We start from the raw sequence: 15,033 nt of genomic DNA, 5'->3' as shown, positions 1-15,033 counted from the left end.
TTTTGTATTACTATATTTACCTAAAGCTGTCAGAAGCTCCTTCCTAGGCCTTTTGATTTCTTAGAAGGTACATGACCATCTATTTTGTGGGGGAAAATGAAAAAAAAAAAAAACAAAACCAAAAACCAACAACAAAAATACACATAAAAGCTCCTACCACAATTGGTCTCATCCAATCCTTAAGCAGAAATGGAGAATAGGAGTTTTTGAAGAACCGAAACAAGTAGCTCTCAGAGGCCTGGACACTTGTGCCATCTTCAGCGCCCTTGACACAGCAAAGGATGTCCAGCTGGTTTTTCTGAGGGGACAAAGAGGAACAAAGGTCACAGCCTCAGTTGCTTCATCTAGACTCTAGACTCAAATGAAAGAGACTGTGACCTTGATAACCACTTACCTCTTGCCGCTTAATGTCTAGCCCTAGGAGGCTCACAAAACAGGTAATCTGAAGAAGGAAGTCGATGAAGACAGCCATGCCCGCAAACAGAGAGAACGTGTGCACGGCGGGCATCACTGACAAGGCTCCTGCAGGGGGAGAAGCGCTGCTGAGTCACTCCATTCACAGGCTCTTGCCTGACACATGTACACACAGGCCGCACTCACGGGAAGACCCTTCTCCCTCGCACAAAGGCATGCTGCAAAAGTCTGAATGTCACACCAGAACTGGAGAAGAGTCTGCAAGTTTGGCGTTTTTCAAACTGGGGTCAGTACTGGAACCATCTGGGAACTTAGAAATGCAGGTTCCTGAGCCCCACCCTATTTAATCAAGTCAGCGGGAATTCAACTCTAGTCTACTACATTAAACAGGCTCTCAAGCGTATATATACACAGTAAAGTTTGAAAACCACTAACAGAGGCCATTTCTTACACTACCTTCCATGTTTCACTCTAAAAGAGGTAGTATTTTGCACCTGCTATTACAGCAACAATACCAGTACTTCAGTAAATTGAATGAAGGAACTCCAAGTCAAAATCACCAGGCTGACTCAGAAATTGAAAGTTGGAAGCCTGTAGGTCAGATGTATCCTATTTGACCAACACTGTATCAACCCATTTTAGGATTAAAATTCATCATTTTTAAAAAATAAGGAGCCAGTATTAAACAATGAAATTTTTCATAAAAACCTAGATACACAATATTACTTAAAAAAACAACTGGACCTAGCACTGGGTCAGCAACACAGAGCTACCTTTTATAGGTGCGATCTGTACACTTTGGGTGCCACAGACCCCACTGTTGCTACTGTCTCCCTGAAAGTCACTCCAACCTTGAGGCACATGCCAGCTGTTATTATCATTCCACTTTCAATGGTTTTCTTATAATAGAGGTACGAAGAGGAAGTACTTTTTTTCTCATTTGTAACCATCAAAAGGAACTGTAAGGACCACAGGTTTCAAAGCACATTGCTTTCTGGAAATGAGGAGTATTATGCTAACAGTCTGTGCTGACAGATGACAACCTATGATGTTCTTATGAAGGTCCTGGGCAAGATGACCTGCTGGTCCACACACGCATTTCCATTTGTGACCCTCTTCTTCTCTGGACTTGCTGGGTGACTCTAATCTGGCCTCCTCTTTAGAAGATGTAGTCAGTATTCTCTTACCGCAGGCTACACAGTAGTAAGACAGCCCTGCTAGTACAGCTAGTTGATTTCTTCACATGAAAGAAAAATATACCAGTTTCAATTTGTTCTGGCTCCAGTATTGAGGGAAGATCCAGAACTTCTGCTCATTAATGAGGCTGCTTCCCCAATGAACTGTGTGTAGAGAGGAGGAAGTCTGCTGCTGACAACAACAGCAAACATCGTGCAAGAAATGCCTATGGGTTTTGGAACTGCTGCTCAGTGTAGTGATGAGAAGGATTCCATGGCTATGCAAGAACGCTCTTGCAAATATCAATGTTTGCCATGGGTGCCAAAAAAGGGGAAGAGGTAGAGAAGTCTAGATATTTGGACCCCAACATCAATACTGTCTGAAACAATGTGAGGAAGAAGACACTTGCTAAATGAGATCCTAGACATTGTTACCGATTTTTCTTTGGTTCACTCTGACAATTTCCAAAATAAAGTCTTCAATTACAGAGGGCATATTCAAACACTCGGGCTTCTTCTATCCTCAGGCTCAGCAAACTACTGGATTGGTATGACTCAAAAGCAATTACCTAAGAAAAACGCCACGGTCTCTGAAAAAGATGACAGGAACATACTAGGAGCCACTTCTCCTAGGACCCTGCCCAGCTGCTGGTCCAGAGTTTCCCCTTGAAGACGTTCGTCTCTCTTAAAAAAACACAACAAGCAATATTAAATTTCTCAGTTATAATACCTCGTCATTGTTTCTTTGCTGACCTGTGTTAACTCAGTGATAAAGCAGCATCTACTTATTGTATATCAACTTTGGCAGGAGAGTTGAAACTTCTCATGTTAATTCAATCAGAATATTTTAAAGCCGTGAGCTAGGTTAATAGGTAAGAAGTTTCAAGGAAAGACTGGATCACACTATCAGAAAAATACATGGAAAGTGGCTGCAGGTGATTGGACTATTAAATGACACTCTTAAAAGCCACTAAGTTTCCATGCAAGTAAGGGCTACAGGACAAGGGTCCTTGGAAGAACTAACTTCTTGAGATCATTTTGTATAATCAGCAGGTCCTATAGTGACCTTTTACCTTTTTTTAGTGGCTCCTCTGACAAATCTTTTTTTTCAATCTTTCATTCTTTTACACTATGACAAGAATCATTTTAATAGCAGTTGCACACAAAATATTAACCCTTTTTTACATACAATGTTGCACATATTTAAAACCAGATTCTCATTTTATATCTGTTCTGCCAATAGCTATAACCAAAGAGAGGGGTGAACTTCTTGGTCCCAAAATGTCCATAAAAAGTCACATGCCAATAAGAAACACACAAACACTCTATAGGGAGCCAGTCATTATTGGAGCTCAGTCCTTGGTGGGATACCACACTCCAGGATTATAAAAATGTACCTGGTAGGTCTGGACCAGAATGAAGATGTTGTCTACCCCAACAGCCAGTACCAGGAATGGGATGACTTCAATCACGATGAGGGTGAGGGGGATCCCAACATAGCTGAAGATGCCCAATGAGCATGCCACTGAGCTCAACACAATGAGGATACCCGCGATGCCGAGGGAGATTTTAGAATCCACCTGGGAGATTCAACAAAGACACAACTCGTGAGATACGGGGGTTTCTGTCCTGTGACTAAAAAGTCCTCATTTTTACCAGTTTATATGGGTATAATCAATCCAGAGTTAGAAGTGGAATTCCATGTTTGAGAGGAGATACTGTGGATGTCTTCCCCAGCAATATATTTTGTGAACTTCTATTCTGAGATGACGGGGTATATAAATTAGAAAAATTTGGATTGTGCAAAGTTTTAAGTTGATGATAAAGCAAAAAATTGGAACTGAAGAAAACAAATGCAGGGAATACAAAATGTTACATACTTAAAAGAATTTGAGGACAGTTTTGAATATGAGTTAAGATTAAACAGAGGTAAAAATATGAAACATTTTTGTCCAAGGTCACTTCTAAAACACACACACAGCACTCACCAGGAACCTTCGACAGCTTTTGATATGCCCCAAGGCTATGGAAATATACAGGAACATGATGGCATAGCTGATTACAACAGTGAAGATATCACTGTTACTTTCACGATTCAGTTCATCTTCAATACTTCGTTCAGCAGTGAAGGAAATGGTCAGATTTGGATTCTTATAGTTTTTCACAAAATTAATAAACCTAAAGAGCAAGGAGAATTTTATATTTTTAGTTAAAACTTAGTGAAAGGCTTCTTCCCAACTTGTTACATAAAAACCACACTTTTATTTCCCATTTGACTCTTACATTGCAGACTAAAAGGAAAGACATTCCCAGATATGCTGATTTTCCTACCATTTAAAACAGGCTTAGAACAAGTTTAAAAATTGGTTCATGGCCCCATTTGTTTTTTAATAAAAATGATTTCTAAATAAATTATATAATTCATGGAACAAAAATTTAGTTCATCTACAGATTTTATGCAATCCCTAACAGAAGCCCAGATGTCTTCCTTGTAGAAAAATTAACTGATTCTAACATCTACACAGACTTGGAAGGGGCCCAGAAAAGTCAAAATCTTTGTTTGTAAGAACAAAGTAGGAGGACTCACACTTCATTTCAAATTTAATAAAAAACAACAGCTTAAGACAGTGTGTATAGGCACAAGGATAGACATAAAGTCAAAGAAACAAGAAATAAATATCCAGAAATAAATCATGTATTCGTGGTCACCTAATTTTCAACAAGGGTAGGAAGAATTATAAAATGGGAGAAAGAATGCTTTTGTCAATGGTCTGGGACAAATGGATAGCCACATGCGAAAGAATGAAATTGAACCCTTACCTTACACCATACAGAAAAATTAACTCAAATGGATCACAGACATAACGTAGAAGCTAAATTTTTAAAACTCGACAAAGACACAAATGTAAAATCTCCACATCCCTGGATGAAGCAATGGTTTCTTAGCTATGATACCAAAAGTACAAGTAACAAAAGAAAAAATAAATTGGACATCAAAATTAAACTGCTGTGTTTCAGAGGACACAAGAAAGTACCCCTCTCCCCACCCCCCAAAAAAAAAAATCTCCAAAGAATGTTAGACAATACTGGAAAAATCATATATCTGGTAGGGGTCTTATTTTTTAATTATTGAATTATACGACTATGTAGAATGCATTAAGAATTTATATAACTCAATTATGAAAATGCAAATAGCAAAGGATAGGAATAAATATTCCTCTAAGAAGTTTTATACAAATGGTAAGTGCATGAAAAGATACTTGAAATCATTAGTCACCAGGGAAATGCAAATCAAAGAAATACAATGAGATGCCACTTCATAGCCACAGCTACATTCAGAAAGTCAGATGATAACAAGGTTGGTGAGGAGACAGAGAACTTGAAATCTTCACACTCTGCTGGTGGGAATGTAAAATGGTGCAGCCACTTTGGAAATGGTCACTAAGCTGCCAGGTTGAAGTTCGTCAAAAACAACTAGCAATTCTGCGACCTAGTGATTCTGCTCTTAGGTATATACCAAAGCGACATGAAAACATGTCCACACAAAAACTTGCACACGAATCTTTGTAGCAGCAGTATACACAACCGCCAAAGGCAGAAACAACCCAAATGTGCATCAACTGAAGGATAAATAAGATAATGTATTTCCATAGGGTGGAATGTTATTTAATATTCCATTCTTATTAAAAGGAATGCAGTGTACTGGCATGTGCCACAACTTGTCATAGCAATATTATGCTGTGGGAAAGAAGCCGGAGACCAAAATCCATGTATACGATTCCATTCACATAAAGTTCCAGAATAAGAAAATCGGCAGAGACAGGAAAATTTTAGTGGTTGCACAGGGCGGAGGGGTAGGAAGGTGAGAGGAATGGGGAAGGGACAGCTAAAGGATATGGGGTTTCTTTTAAAGGTAAAGAAAATCTAATATTGACTGTAGGGATGTTTGCACAAGTCTGTGAATATGCTAATTTGTATATGTACCAAATACTATATGATTTTAAATACTAAATATGTTATACACCAAAAGCTATTGAATTATACATTTTAAATGGGCAAAATACATGGTGTAAGAATTATATCCCAATAAAACTGTTTTTTAAAAAAATACTGGGGCCTCCCCGGTGGTGAAGCGGGTTGAGCGCAGCGCTGTGAAGGTGTCTGCAGCCTCTGCAGCACGGGTGCGATTCCAGGCCGGCCAGGGAGATACCCACATGACGTGGCAGACTTCTCCTGTCTCATCCCCTGTTCCCCTCAGCAGTGCTTTCGGTCCGTCTGCCTGTTCTGCTTTCCGCTTGATCTGTGGTGAATCCTCTCACCCTCCCACACCTCTGGCCTGTACCCCAGGTCTTGTATAAATAAATCAATCTTAAAAAATAAAAACAGGGCCTCCCCTGGTGGCGCAGCGCTGGGCTGTGAAGCTGCCCACAGCCTCTGCAGCACCGGTTCCATCCCTGGCCACCAGGGAGGGTCCCACATGGCGTGACAGACCTCTCCTGTCCCGCCCGCTGCTCCCCTCAGCAGTGTATTTCATCAGTCTGCCTGTTCTGTTCCCCGCTCTGGCTCTGGTGAAATCTCTCACCCTCCCGGGCTTCTGACTGTACCCAGTGCTTGTATAAATAAATAAATAAATAAATCATAAAAAAAAAAAAATACTGAAGAGTATAGGGTAAAGTCAAGGTCCCCAGCCCTCTCCTCCCATTCTTTGGAAGTTACCAGCCGTTACTTTCCCGGGTCATTGTTTATTTTGTACATAGAGAAATGGCATGTATTTACCTAAACATGCTGATTGTAGTTTTTGTTTGTTTTTAAGAGTCCAGAGATCTTTAATTTTTTTTATCCCTATCAGGCCATGAATTCAGTGGGAAAGGGTCCTTGCATGCCAGCTCCCCCCACCAGCTCTCACAAGCGTGCCTCTGGGTAGAGCAGGCTGGCTATTCAGTTGAACCCAAGTGATTTTCTCTTTGGCTTCTTTTTCTGATCATTTTCCTTCAAACGTTTCGGAAAGCTCTCTTGGCTCTTACAGTGCTTACTATTGCTCAATACATACATTGATTTTTTTGGTAAGAATCTTGCCCTTGTGTGTTTACAGCAGTGCCAGCAGTGTGTTGGGTAACACTGTGGACTGGCTAAGCGTTGCCACGGTAACATCTGTGGGTCATTCTTTTTTTTACAGTGCCCACTCCCTCAGCGTCTATGGTATCACCTTTTTTGTAGACCTGCATGTATGCGACCCAAGGAGCAGCTCCATGTTTCCTAAAAGGTCTAGAGAACATATAGTAGCTGCTGCTCCTTTTTCCTTTGTGTTGGTCATTTTGGTAAATGACTGAAGATAACAGCTTTGGCCAAAAGGCTGCAGTTTTTGCTTCACACATATTGAGCCATTTATTTACCTACCTTTAAAGACTGCATAATTTTCTATATTTATTCCTTACATTCAGACTGCTCTCATTTTTTCCCCCTAGAATATGAAGCAAGGAATATTGCTGCATATATACTTTTGTATTCTTGTGCAGGGATATCTGTTAGAACAATGTTTACAGGCAAATTCATCTACAGAATTTTCCTTAGCATCATAAGTACCAAGGGAAAATAATAATATAACTTAGATTTGATGTTGGTTAAATTAGCTGAATGAAACTCAAGTGTTTTCTGCAAGTGTCCAGCTCCCCACAAAACAAATACAGGTTGTTTAGACCCTGTGAATGACTCACTCTTTTTCCCAGGCCTGGGCCTTCTGGAGTTTCTCTGTGTCGTTATAGTAATTATTGACAGGAAAGGTAATCACCAGAGCTGTGGCGTTATTGTAGTTTTGATCTAGGAAGGAAAAACGTGCCATCAAAAAGTGCATGTGTGTGGATAATCAGGCAAATACAAAGGGTAATCACAGTACATCCGGTTGACTTTGATTTCTCACTGGGGGCATGGATTATATATCCCCGTGCTCCAAGAACAAACAGGAGTCTCCCAAACAGGTCTGTGTAGTTCAGTTAGTGAATACAAAAGAGTCTCTGTCTGAAGTTGGCAGAGTTACAATTCAGGAAGAGTCACTTTTTTTTTTTTTAAACACACTACACACTACGTGTATAATAAGAATTTCAAAGAGCAGAAGGTCTCAGTGGAAAGTCTCCTTTCTCAGGCTCGGTTCGATCTCAGTTCCTCTCTCCCCATTGTGACCATCTCTGACTATTTGTAAAGATAACTAACAACCAGCACATATATTCTCTTCCCCCACCCTTCTGATTCACACAAACAGTAACATACAGTTTTGCACATTGCACTTTCCAATTGGTATCTTGAGAGAGCTCCATTTTAATACATACAGAACTTTCTATTCTTTTTTCTTGCCATATAACATCTTCTAGTATAATTTAACTAATGTTTGACTCATGGACAATTTTGCAATTTTTAAACTGATGAACAAAATTACTACAAAGAATAACCTGATATCCTAAATATGTAAAATACATAGTTGTGGAATCGATTCTTACAAGTATAGTCACTGAATCAAAACAGATGTGCATTTCCAATTTTGATAGATTCTTCCAAATTGCCGTCCAGAAAGGCTAGTCTATTTTTTCTTTAAGGAACAAAATATTTGTAGAGGCCTACTTTTGTGCCAGGCATTATTTTGGTACTAAGGATATAACAATAAAGTAAAAATCTTGCATTCTAGTAACCAATTTATACTTCCAGCACTTTCCCACAATTTCACCCATACAGGGTTTTGTCATACTCTTAGGTCTTTGCCAATATAGCATGTAGAAAGTTTGATGAGAGATACAATTCACTAGTTAAGAGTAGGGTGAACATTTTCTCCATATAATTAAAAGGTATTTCGTATTTCCTCTCAAAGTTATCGTATGGCTTCATGCACTTCTCTTTTGGGTTGTTGACATTTGTTTTTTTTCTACAAGCAGATTTTATATATTAAGGAAATTCTATCTGTTAAGTACACTACTTTTTTTTCCTTCAGGTTGTTGCCTTTCTTTTGCGATTTAACACTTTTTCACACAGAATTTAAGTTTCTCATATGGAAGAAAAAATTCTCATGTGGTCAAACTCATCAGTGTTTCCTTTTGTGGCTTCTAGGTTTTGCTTAGAAATGCCTTTTCTATCTTAAAATTATTTTTAAAATTCCTCCTATATTTTCTTCTACTTCTTTTAATAGTTTCATTACTTACACTCCAATCTTTGACTTTCCTGGAGTTTATTTTAGTGGAAAGAATAAGGAAGAAATCACATTTAATTCTGATGTCTGTGGTTAGCCATCCTTCCCCCACTAATTAGAATGGTATTTTATTATATGAGGCAGAGTAAAAATTAAAGACAAATCACTACTTCTCCTATCCCACTGGGTGAAGGGAAGGACACTATTTGATCTCTTTATTAGGCTGGAGAAAAACCTGTTGAACTGCCTCTAATTAGGCTTCAGATGCAGAGTTGTCCCATGAGTCATTACCCCAGGACACCTAGTAGAATCTGTTCCAAGGTGCCACAGAGACCAGCAAAGAGCAAAGCAATTGCTCTTCCTACTAAAAATGGGTCTGAATTCGTAACCACCTGTTTCAGGGAAAAAAAAAAAAACCCCATCAATTCTTTTCTTTTCCCCATATCTCATATATCATTTCTTCCCCATGACAGATGTTACCCTGAAGTTCTCAGACTCCCTAGGGTGCTACAGATGAGTTTTAAGGGCCCCATGATCTCCTTAACATTATGTGGATGTGCAGAATTGCATTATTCTGAAAAATATCCTTAGTTGTTGACAGATTCCCCAAGTGTGATCCATAAAAGGCTAACACCATCCACCTATTTTAAAACCAGAATGAAACCCAAATACAAAACCAAAAGGAGATACTACATTTGGGATTAAGAGCTAGGAAATTAATAAGACTGCTCAAATTATGAAATAGTCATCATTATTCTCAACTGTTAATGACAAAACCAAGGCCACGTCATCTAATAGGAAAAAGCTACTCTTACCATCATAGCCGCCTAACACAAGCCACGGGAACACAGGTCCTCCAAAAGTACCCAGGCAAGGATCATGGAGCAAACTTGTATCATTCAGTGAGGCAGGAGCCCTGTGAATTTAAAAAACACTTTCCTGTTAGAATAAGTCTGAAGACATCAGAGATCTAAACATTTATATAACAGTTAATGAGGTTGATTATATTCTAAGCACAACATGGGCCCTGAAGTTCTTTAGGTGAAATACAGTTCAGCACTTGCCATGGGGGCTCAGAATAACTGAGCAAGAGGCAGATAAATATAGCACAAAGTGGTTGATACCACACGGTGCAGGGTACCCAGAGGAGGGAAAAATTAATACAAGGGAAACTGTGCCCCTAGAGACCTGCTCTAAGGCCAAGGGAGAAATTGCCTGGGAGGGAGGAAATAAGGGTGTTCTAATCAACTACGATCCTGAGGGTTGGAGAAAGAAGAGAATGGGCATTGGAGAGTAGAAAGCAAGAGGACAGAGTAAGAATCTTATGTGTAGGAAATGTGGTGCCCATGAAGGGCGAGAGAGAGAGAGAGAGAGAGAGAGAGAGAGAGAGAGAGAGAGAGAGAGAAATGGGGATGAGCTTGGAAAAGAAAGGGTGAGGGACAATGAAAATAAGAATCAATAACTATGCTAAGTAGTCTGGCTTCCTATCCTGTAGGGGGTACACTTGTTTGGGGAACAGTTAAAGATTTGAGGTAAAGGGATGTTATGAGCTCTTTTATACAGATAACAGGGGTGGCAAAGTTAAAGGAGATCTGCAAATAGGTAAGAAAAGGGGGCAGGCCACCTTCAGGATCTGTGCAGCAGCTCATGCAAGGGACGACCAAGCATAGACAGATAACCAGTGGCGAAGGAACCAGCCCTTCAGGACAGAGCATAAGCCAAACATTGCTGGACACTTTCGAAGTTCTAGCTCTAGCATATAGTTGAGGCAACCACCCTTCAGAGTCAAGGGCTGATGCAATTGGGCCCAGGAGGTCAGATCACCTGCTTGGGCAAACAGGTCACAAGGCTGCAGCCAGAAGTTGAGCTCCATCATCCTACATGGATGGGACTGTGCCACACCACATGATGGCTTTGAGATTTTACCCAGAAGTTAAAAGCCACAAGAATTCCAGTAGGAGGATTCAGGGAGACAGCTCAAGTTTGAGTAGCTGGTGGATGTTGGTGGCATTGCATGATACAAAAGGTGTGGGGAAGGAAGGAAGTCAGTGCTTGGTTCTGGGTGGCCTGAGTTAGTGGGTCCTCCAGGACCTCCAGAGGAAAAAGCCCCAGAAAAGGAGAAGGATGAGGAGAGGTGAGAGCTGGAGAATCACGTTTAACCACAAGCCAAACACAGGTCCCTGTCATGCAGGAGAGAAGCTGCTGATGGCAGTGTGTCTCTCACCCTGGGATAAAATAAGTCTCATGCATCTTCCTGGTCACCAAAATTTTTTCTTTTCTTTTGTAAAATGGAAAGCAAACAGTTTTTTTCTTCTAAATATAAAAATGAGATTAATTTTTGTTTATCAAATTGCCCATGGCTGCCCTGTACATCTACCCTAAGGAGAGGCTGGTTGAGGTATGTGGGCAGACACCTACCGTTTATGGGTAGAGTTCATGATTTTAAGTGACTTCCTTGCAAGACAGTGAACGGCCCAGCTACCTAAGGAGTCAACCCAGTAAGAGAAAGAGAACTTAAGGTCACCAAACTGGACCAGGAGCACCCTGTTCTTGAGCTGTGCTTGAGTGGCAGTTAGAGGAAACAAGGAATAACTTTTTTGTTTCCAAGATGAAGAAACAGCCGAGGTGCTTGTCTGGCTGGTTGAACAAGTGTCTCCACTCGGGTGACCTTGCCAGCTGAGGGCAGGCCATTCAGCGACAGCAGGCCCAGCCAGCACAAGCCGTTCTTCCTGCTGGGGGACAGGTTGAAGATCACATCATAGGTCACCCAGCACAGCTGCTCTGACTCATTCTTCTTATACCTGTACCCTGCCCCGCTGGAGGGGCCGTAGTCCCTCCAATTGAAACTACACCCTAGTCCTTAAGAGGATGCTGCACATTTTAAAAGCAATCCAATAACATGGTCTAATTTACATTGGAGAGAAAAAACACTCTAGGCTTCTATGTTTGTATTATGAAACCAGCTCAGAAAAACTTGAGGTGGCATGATAGAGGCCACAACTCATTTATCAGCCCAGGCTCAAGGTAAAGGCTGAGAGGGAGTTGGTTACGTAGCATGGATGCTCCCTGGCCGAGGCCTCTGTACTGGCTGCTTGTATACCTGAACACTTTCCCTCTGAGAGTCACAGGCTCCCCCCGCCTGCTCTCCTTCTAACGCAGGACATCCCTTCTGTCCTCTATCTCCTCTCCTGGTTTTATTTTCTCCACCCATCTACAGCTGTCTGTTCAGCATCTGTGTCCCTCCACCGGAGTGTCAGCTTTGCAGGGTGTGCTCCGTCCGCTCATTTCAGGGCTCTAGTACCTACAAGGATGTGTAGCTGCAGCAAGTGCTCAAATATTGGTGGGATGAATGAACGCCCCCTTCACCTACCGTGTACAGTATAGAAAGTGTGTGTGGTAATCCGCATACACATAGAAGTCGTCCCCTATCATGTGGTCCAGCATGGTGTGGCTGTTCTGGAAGTAATTTAACACGCTCATAATGGTGCAGTTATTATTATATGGTGAGAGAGGAGCCAAGCAGATATCCTGAAGTGTCACAGTCTTGTTGTTATAAGATGCAGCGATGTTTTCAATGGCTATTTGTAAGTCAAGAACCTGAAAGAAGATTTAAAAAATAAGTAAACTCAGGAGCACATCAAATTTCCCTTGGATTTTGACTATTGTTTCCCTGAGGGATCAGAAGATAAAGAATATTTGGGGGAAATTCTAAGATAGGGGAGAGGACCAAGGATTTTACAATACCCAAGTCCAACTCAGAGAACAGCAAATCAGAACGCAGACTCTGCTAGAAATCCAGAGAGATGAGGAGGAGACACCACTACCAGGAAGATCAGGGCAGATCTCATACAAGACAACTAGACATGTTCCCCTTCTTCCTGTTATGTTCACAGGAATGTATTCTCCCCTCCCAGGAGGGCTACAGAAGGGGATGGGGGCAATCTGCCTGGTCTTCCTGACATTTCTCTTTACCAGCAACATACCACCTAATGCACTACCCTATGCTGCGACTATTTATATGTTTATTTTTGTATTTTCTAACAGTGAATATTAGAGAATACACACTGGTAAATCGCTATATTGTGCAGCTTTGGCAATGAGTCAGGGAAAAAGCAACAGGGAGTCATTGGGAGGAGAAAAGGTTCTACAGTCTTGGGGTCATTTTGATATATTTTCTTTTCTACAAACTTTCTATAGGTAAGTGCAATGCACCTTGAAAAACCACATTACTATGGGACCTCCCTGGTAGTGCAAGGGGATAAGTTGCAGCACTACAAAGCTATCCACAGCCGCTGCAGCGGCTATCCCCAGCCGGGAGCTGACCCACATGGCGCAGCAGACCTCTCCTGCCTCACCAGCTGCTCCCCTCAGCAGTGTATTTCAGTAGATTCGCCTGTTCTGTTCCCCACTCTGTCTCTGGTGAATCCTCTCACTACCTGCACCTCTGGTCTACACCCCAGTTCTTGTATGCATAAATAAATCTTTAAAAATAATAATAAAAAATAAAAAGTGGTAAATAGTGCTGCTATAAACACAGGAGTACAAGCAAAGTGAGCAAGAAGGAGAAAGATAAATACCGGATGGTTTCACTTCTATGTGGAATCTAGAGACACCTAGCAAAAGAGCAGACAAAGACAAACTGTAAGACCAACTCCCTGAAAGCTGATCATAGATCTGAGACATTCAGGAGAAAGGGGGAAAGGGATGGGGGAGAGGGCAAGTAGAGAAAGGGGTGGTGAGGAGAGAGTGGTGGAGTGTGGTGGGGGGCTCTGGGCACTAGTGGTGGGAAAACTGTGGTGACTGTACCCAAGGGGAGAAGTCCTACATTGTGAAAAAACAAACAAGGATTTTTTTAAAAAATAAAAAACAAAAGCAAAAACTCACAATAAAAATTTTAGTTTGTAATCTTAAAAAAAGGGGGGAATGCCATTTACTCACAGATACAGTTCTCTGGTGCAAGTGTGACAGGGGAGAAGGGGAAGATTTAAAGGTCTTTGTAAGAGAATGGGGCGGATCTGTTCCACATGCACCTCTCACCAAAGGCAGGGAGGGCACTTTCATTAAGACAATGAAACATTCATTCTGCAGGCAGGATCAGCAACAAGCCAGCAAGTCCCCAGAAAGCTTAAGGGGCTTCTTCTTTTCTGGGGCCCAGCATATTATTTTTCAAATACTGAGAGAAATTTTTCTGTAAGTTCCAAAGATGAATAATAAATACATTCTGATTCAACAGAGATGCTCACCTCAATTTCAAGAAAGACACAAGATCTGTGATATAAAGTAAATACAAAGTGGTACACAGTAATTTTTCATTAATTCAATACCTGGCATTTTCCTTCTTGAAAAGTATGGGAAAAACATCTTTTGTGATTTAACTAGTCAAAAGCCAGCAAGTAACTGAGTTTCATGGATTGGTTTTTGCAAAGAGCAGATTACCTGGTGCAAAATCTCTTTGTCAAGCGGAGGTCCAAAGGGCACGTCGGATCCTGATGGGTATGGTTGGTAAGTGTGTATCTGGGTGTTAGGGGCCTGGATGATGAGTTGCTCCGTGCGAAAGAAAGGTCCAAAGTGGGTGTCAAAGTACTCTTTCTCCAGACGCGCCTGGCTGCTGGGGGCGGACCAGAGGTCGACTGGATTGGTTGTGACCCGGGCAAAAACCAAGCCTGAAGCACAGGCGACAATGAAGGCCACGGAGAAGAAAATGACACAGCCTGGGTTTCGGACGCAGAAAGAGCCCCACTGTGCAAAGAACCGCCTCAAACACCCCTCGAAGGCCGCACTCAGAGGGTCACAGCAGGCTGCCTCTCCTGGAAGAGCGGGAGAGGAAGGGAGGGTAGCAGTTAAGAGCCAAGCCATTCCTGGAAGTTGGAACAGGGAAAGCATTAGCTACTACAAAACTTAGTAGCAAGAGTCATGATGTACCAGGACATGAACAATATCCCCCTGGTTCTCAGTTACCTACCTGTACTGGAAGCCACCCTCCTTGCCTGCCTGATGACCATCAACCTTCCCCTCCTGCCTCAGCCCTCCAAAGGGGGAATGATGCTCACACACAAGCCTCTGAAAGGCAAAGTTCTCTGAGCACTCTGTCCTAGCAACTCCCATAAGTTGCTGCTATCCTCTGCCCCACTTGCTCTGCCCCACAGCTCTCACCCCAGCCTACACCCATTCTATGGCATTAATAATCACTCGATTCCCATCTATCACCCACACTAGACTATGACTACCACAAAGGCGAGGACTCTATCTGTCTTGGTCACAGCTGTGTCCTCA

At 41.7% G+C, this 15,033-nt stretch overlaps 1 protein-coding gene across 1 annotated transcript in view; it reads right to left on the bottom strand.

The window, feature by feature from the left end:
• NPC1 (NPC intracellular cholesterol transporter 1) overlaps positions 1–15,033 on the bottom strand; it is a 45,235-nt gene that overhangs the window by 9,174 nt on the left and 21,028 nt on the right. Inside the window, exons 8-16 of the mRNA XM_037508732.2 lie at positions 14,197–14,567; positions 12,131–12,357; positions 9,576–9,676; positions 7,304–7,406; positions 3,578–3,767; positions 2,987–3,169; positions 2,159–2,273; positions 395–522; positions 158–298 (exon numbers count right to left, since the gene is read on the bottom strand). Of these exons, the coding sequence (XP_037364629.1) occupies positions 158–298; positions 395–522; positions 2,159–2,273; positions 2,987–3,169; positions 3,578–3,767; positions 7,304–7,406; positions 9,576–9,676; positions 12,131–12,357; positions 14,197–14,567 (1,559 nt within the window). The remainder of the gene's footprint in view (positions 1–157; positions 299–394; positions 523–2,158; positions 2,274–2,986; positions 3,170–3,577; positions 3,768–7,303; positions 7,407–9,575; positions 9,677–12,130; positions 12,358–14,196; positions 14,568–15,033) is intronic.

This window comes from Talpa occidentalis, unplaced genomic scaffold (assembly GCF_014898055.3).
Source record: "Talpa occidentalis isolate TD23 unplaced genomic scaffold, MPIMG_talOcc4v2.1 talOcc4.13, whole genome shotgun sequence".
Classification (NCBI taxonomy): Eukaryota; Metazoa; Chordata; class Mammalia; order Eulipotyphla; family Talpidae; genus Talpa; species Talpa occidentalis.
Note: the sequence above shows the minus strand (reverse complement) of the source record. Positions and strands in the feature narration are given on the sequence as shown.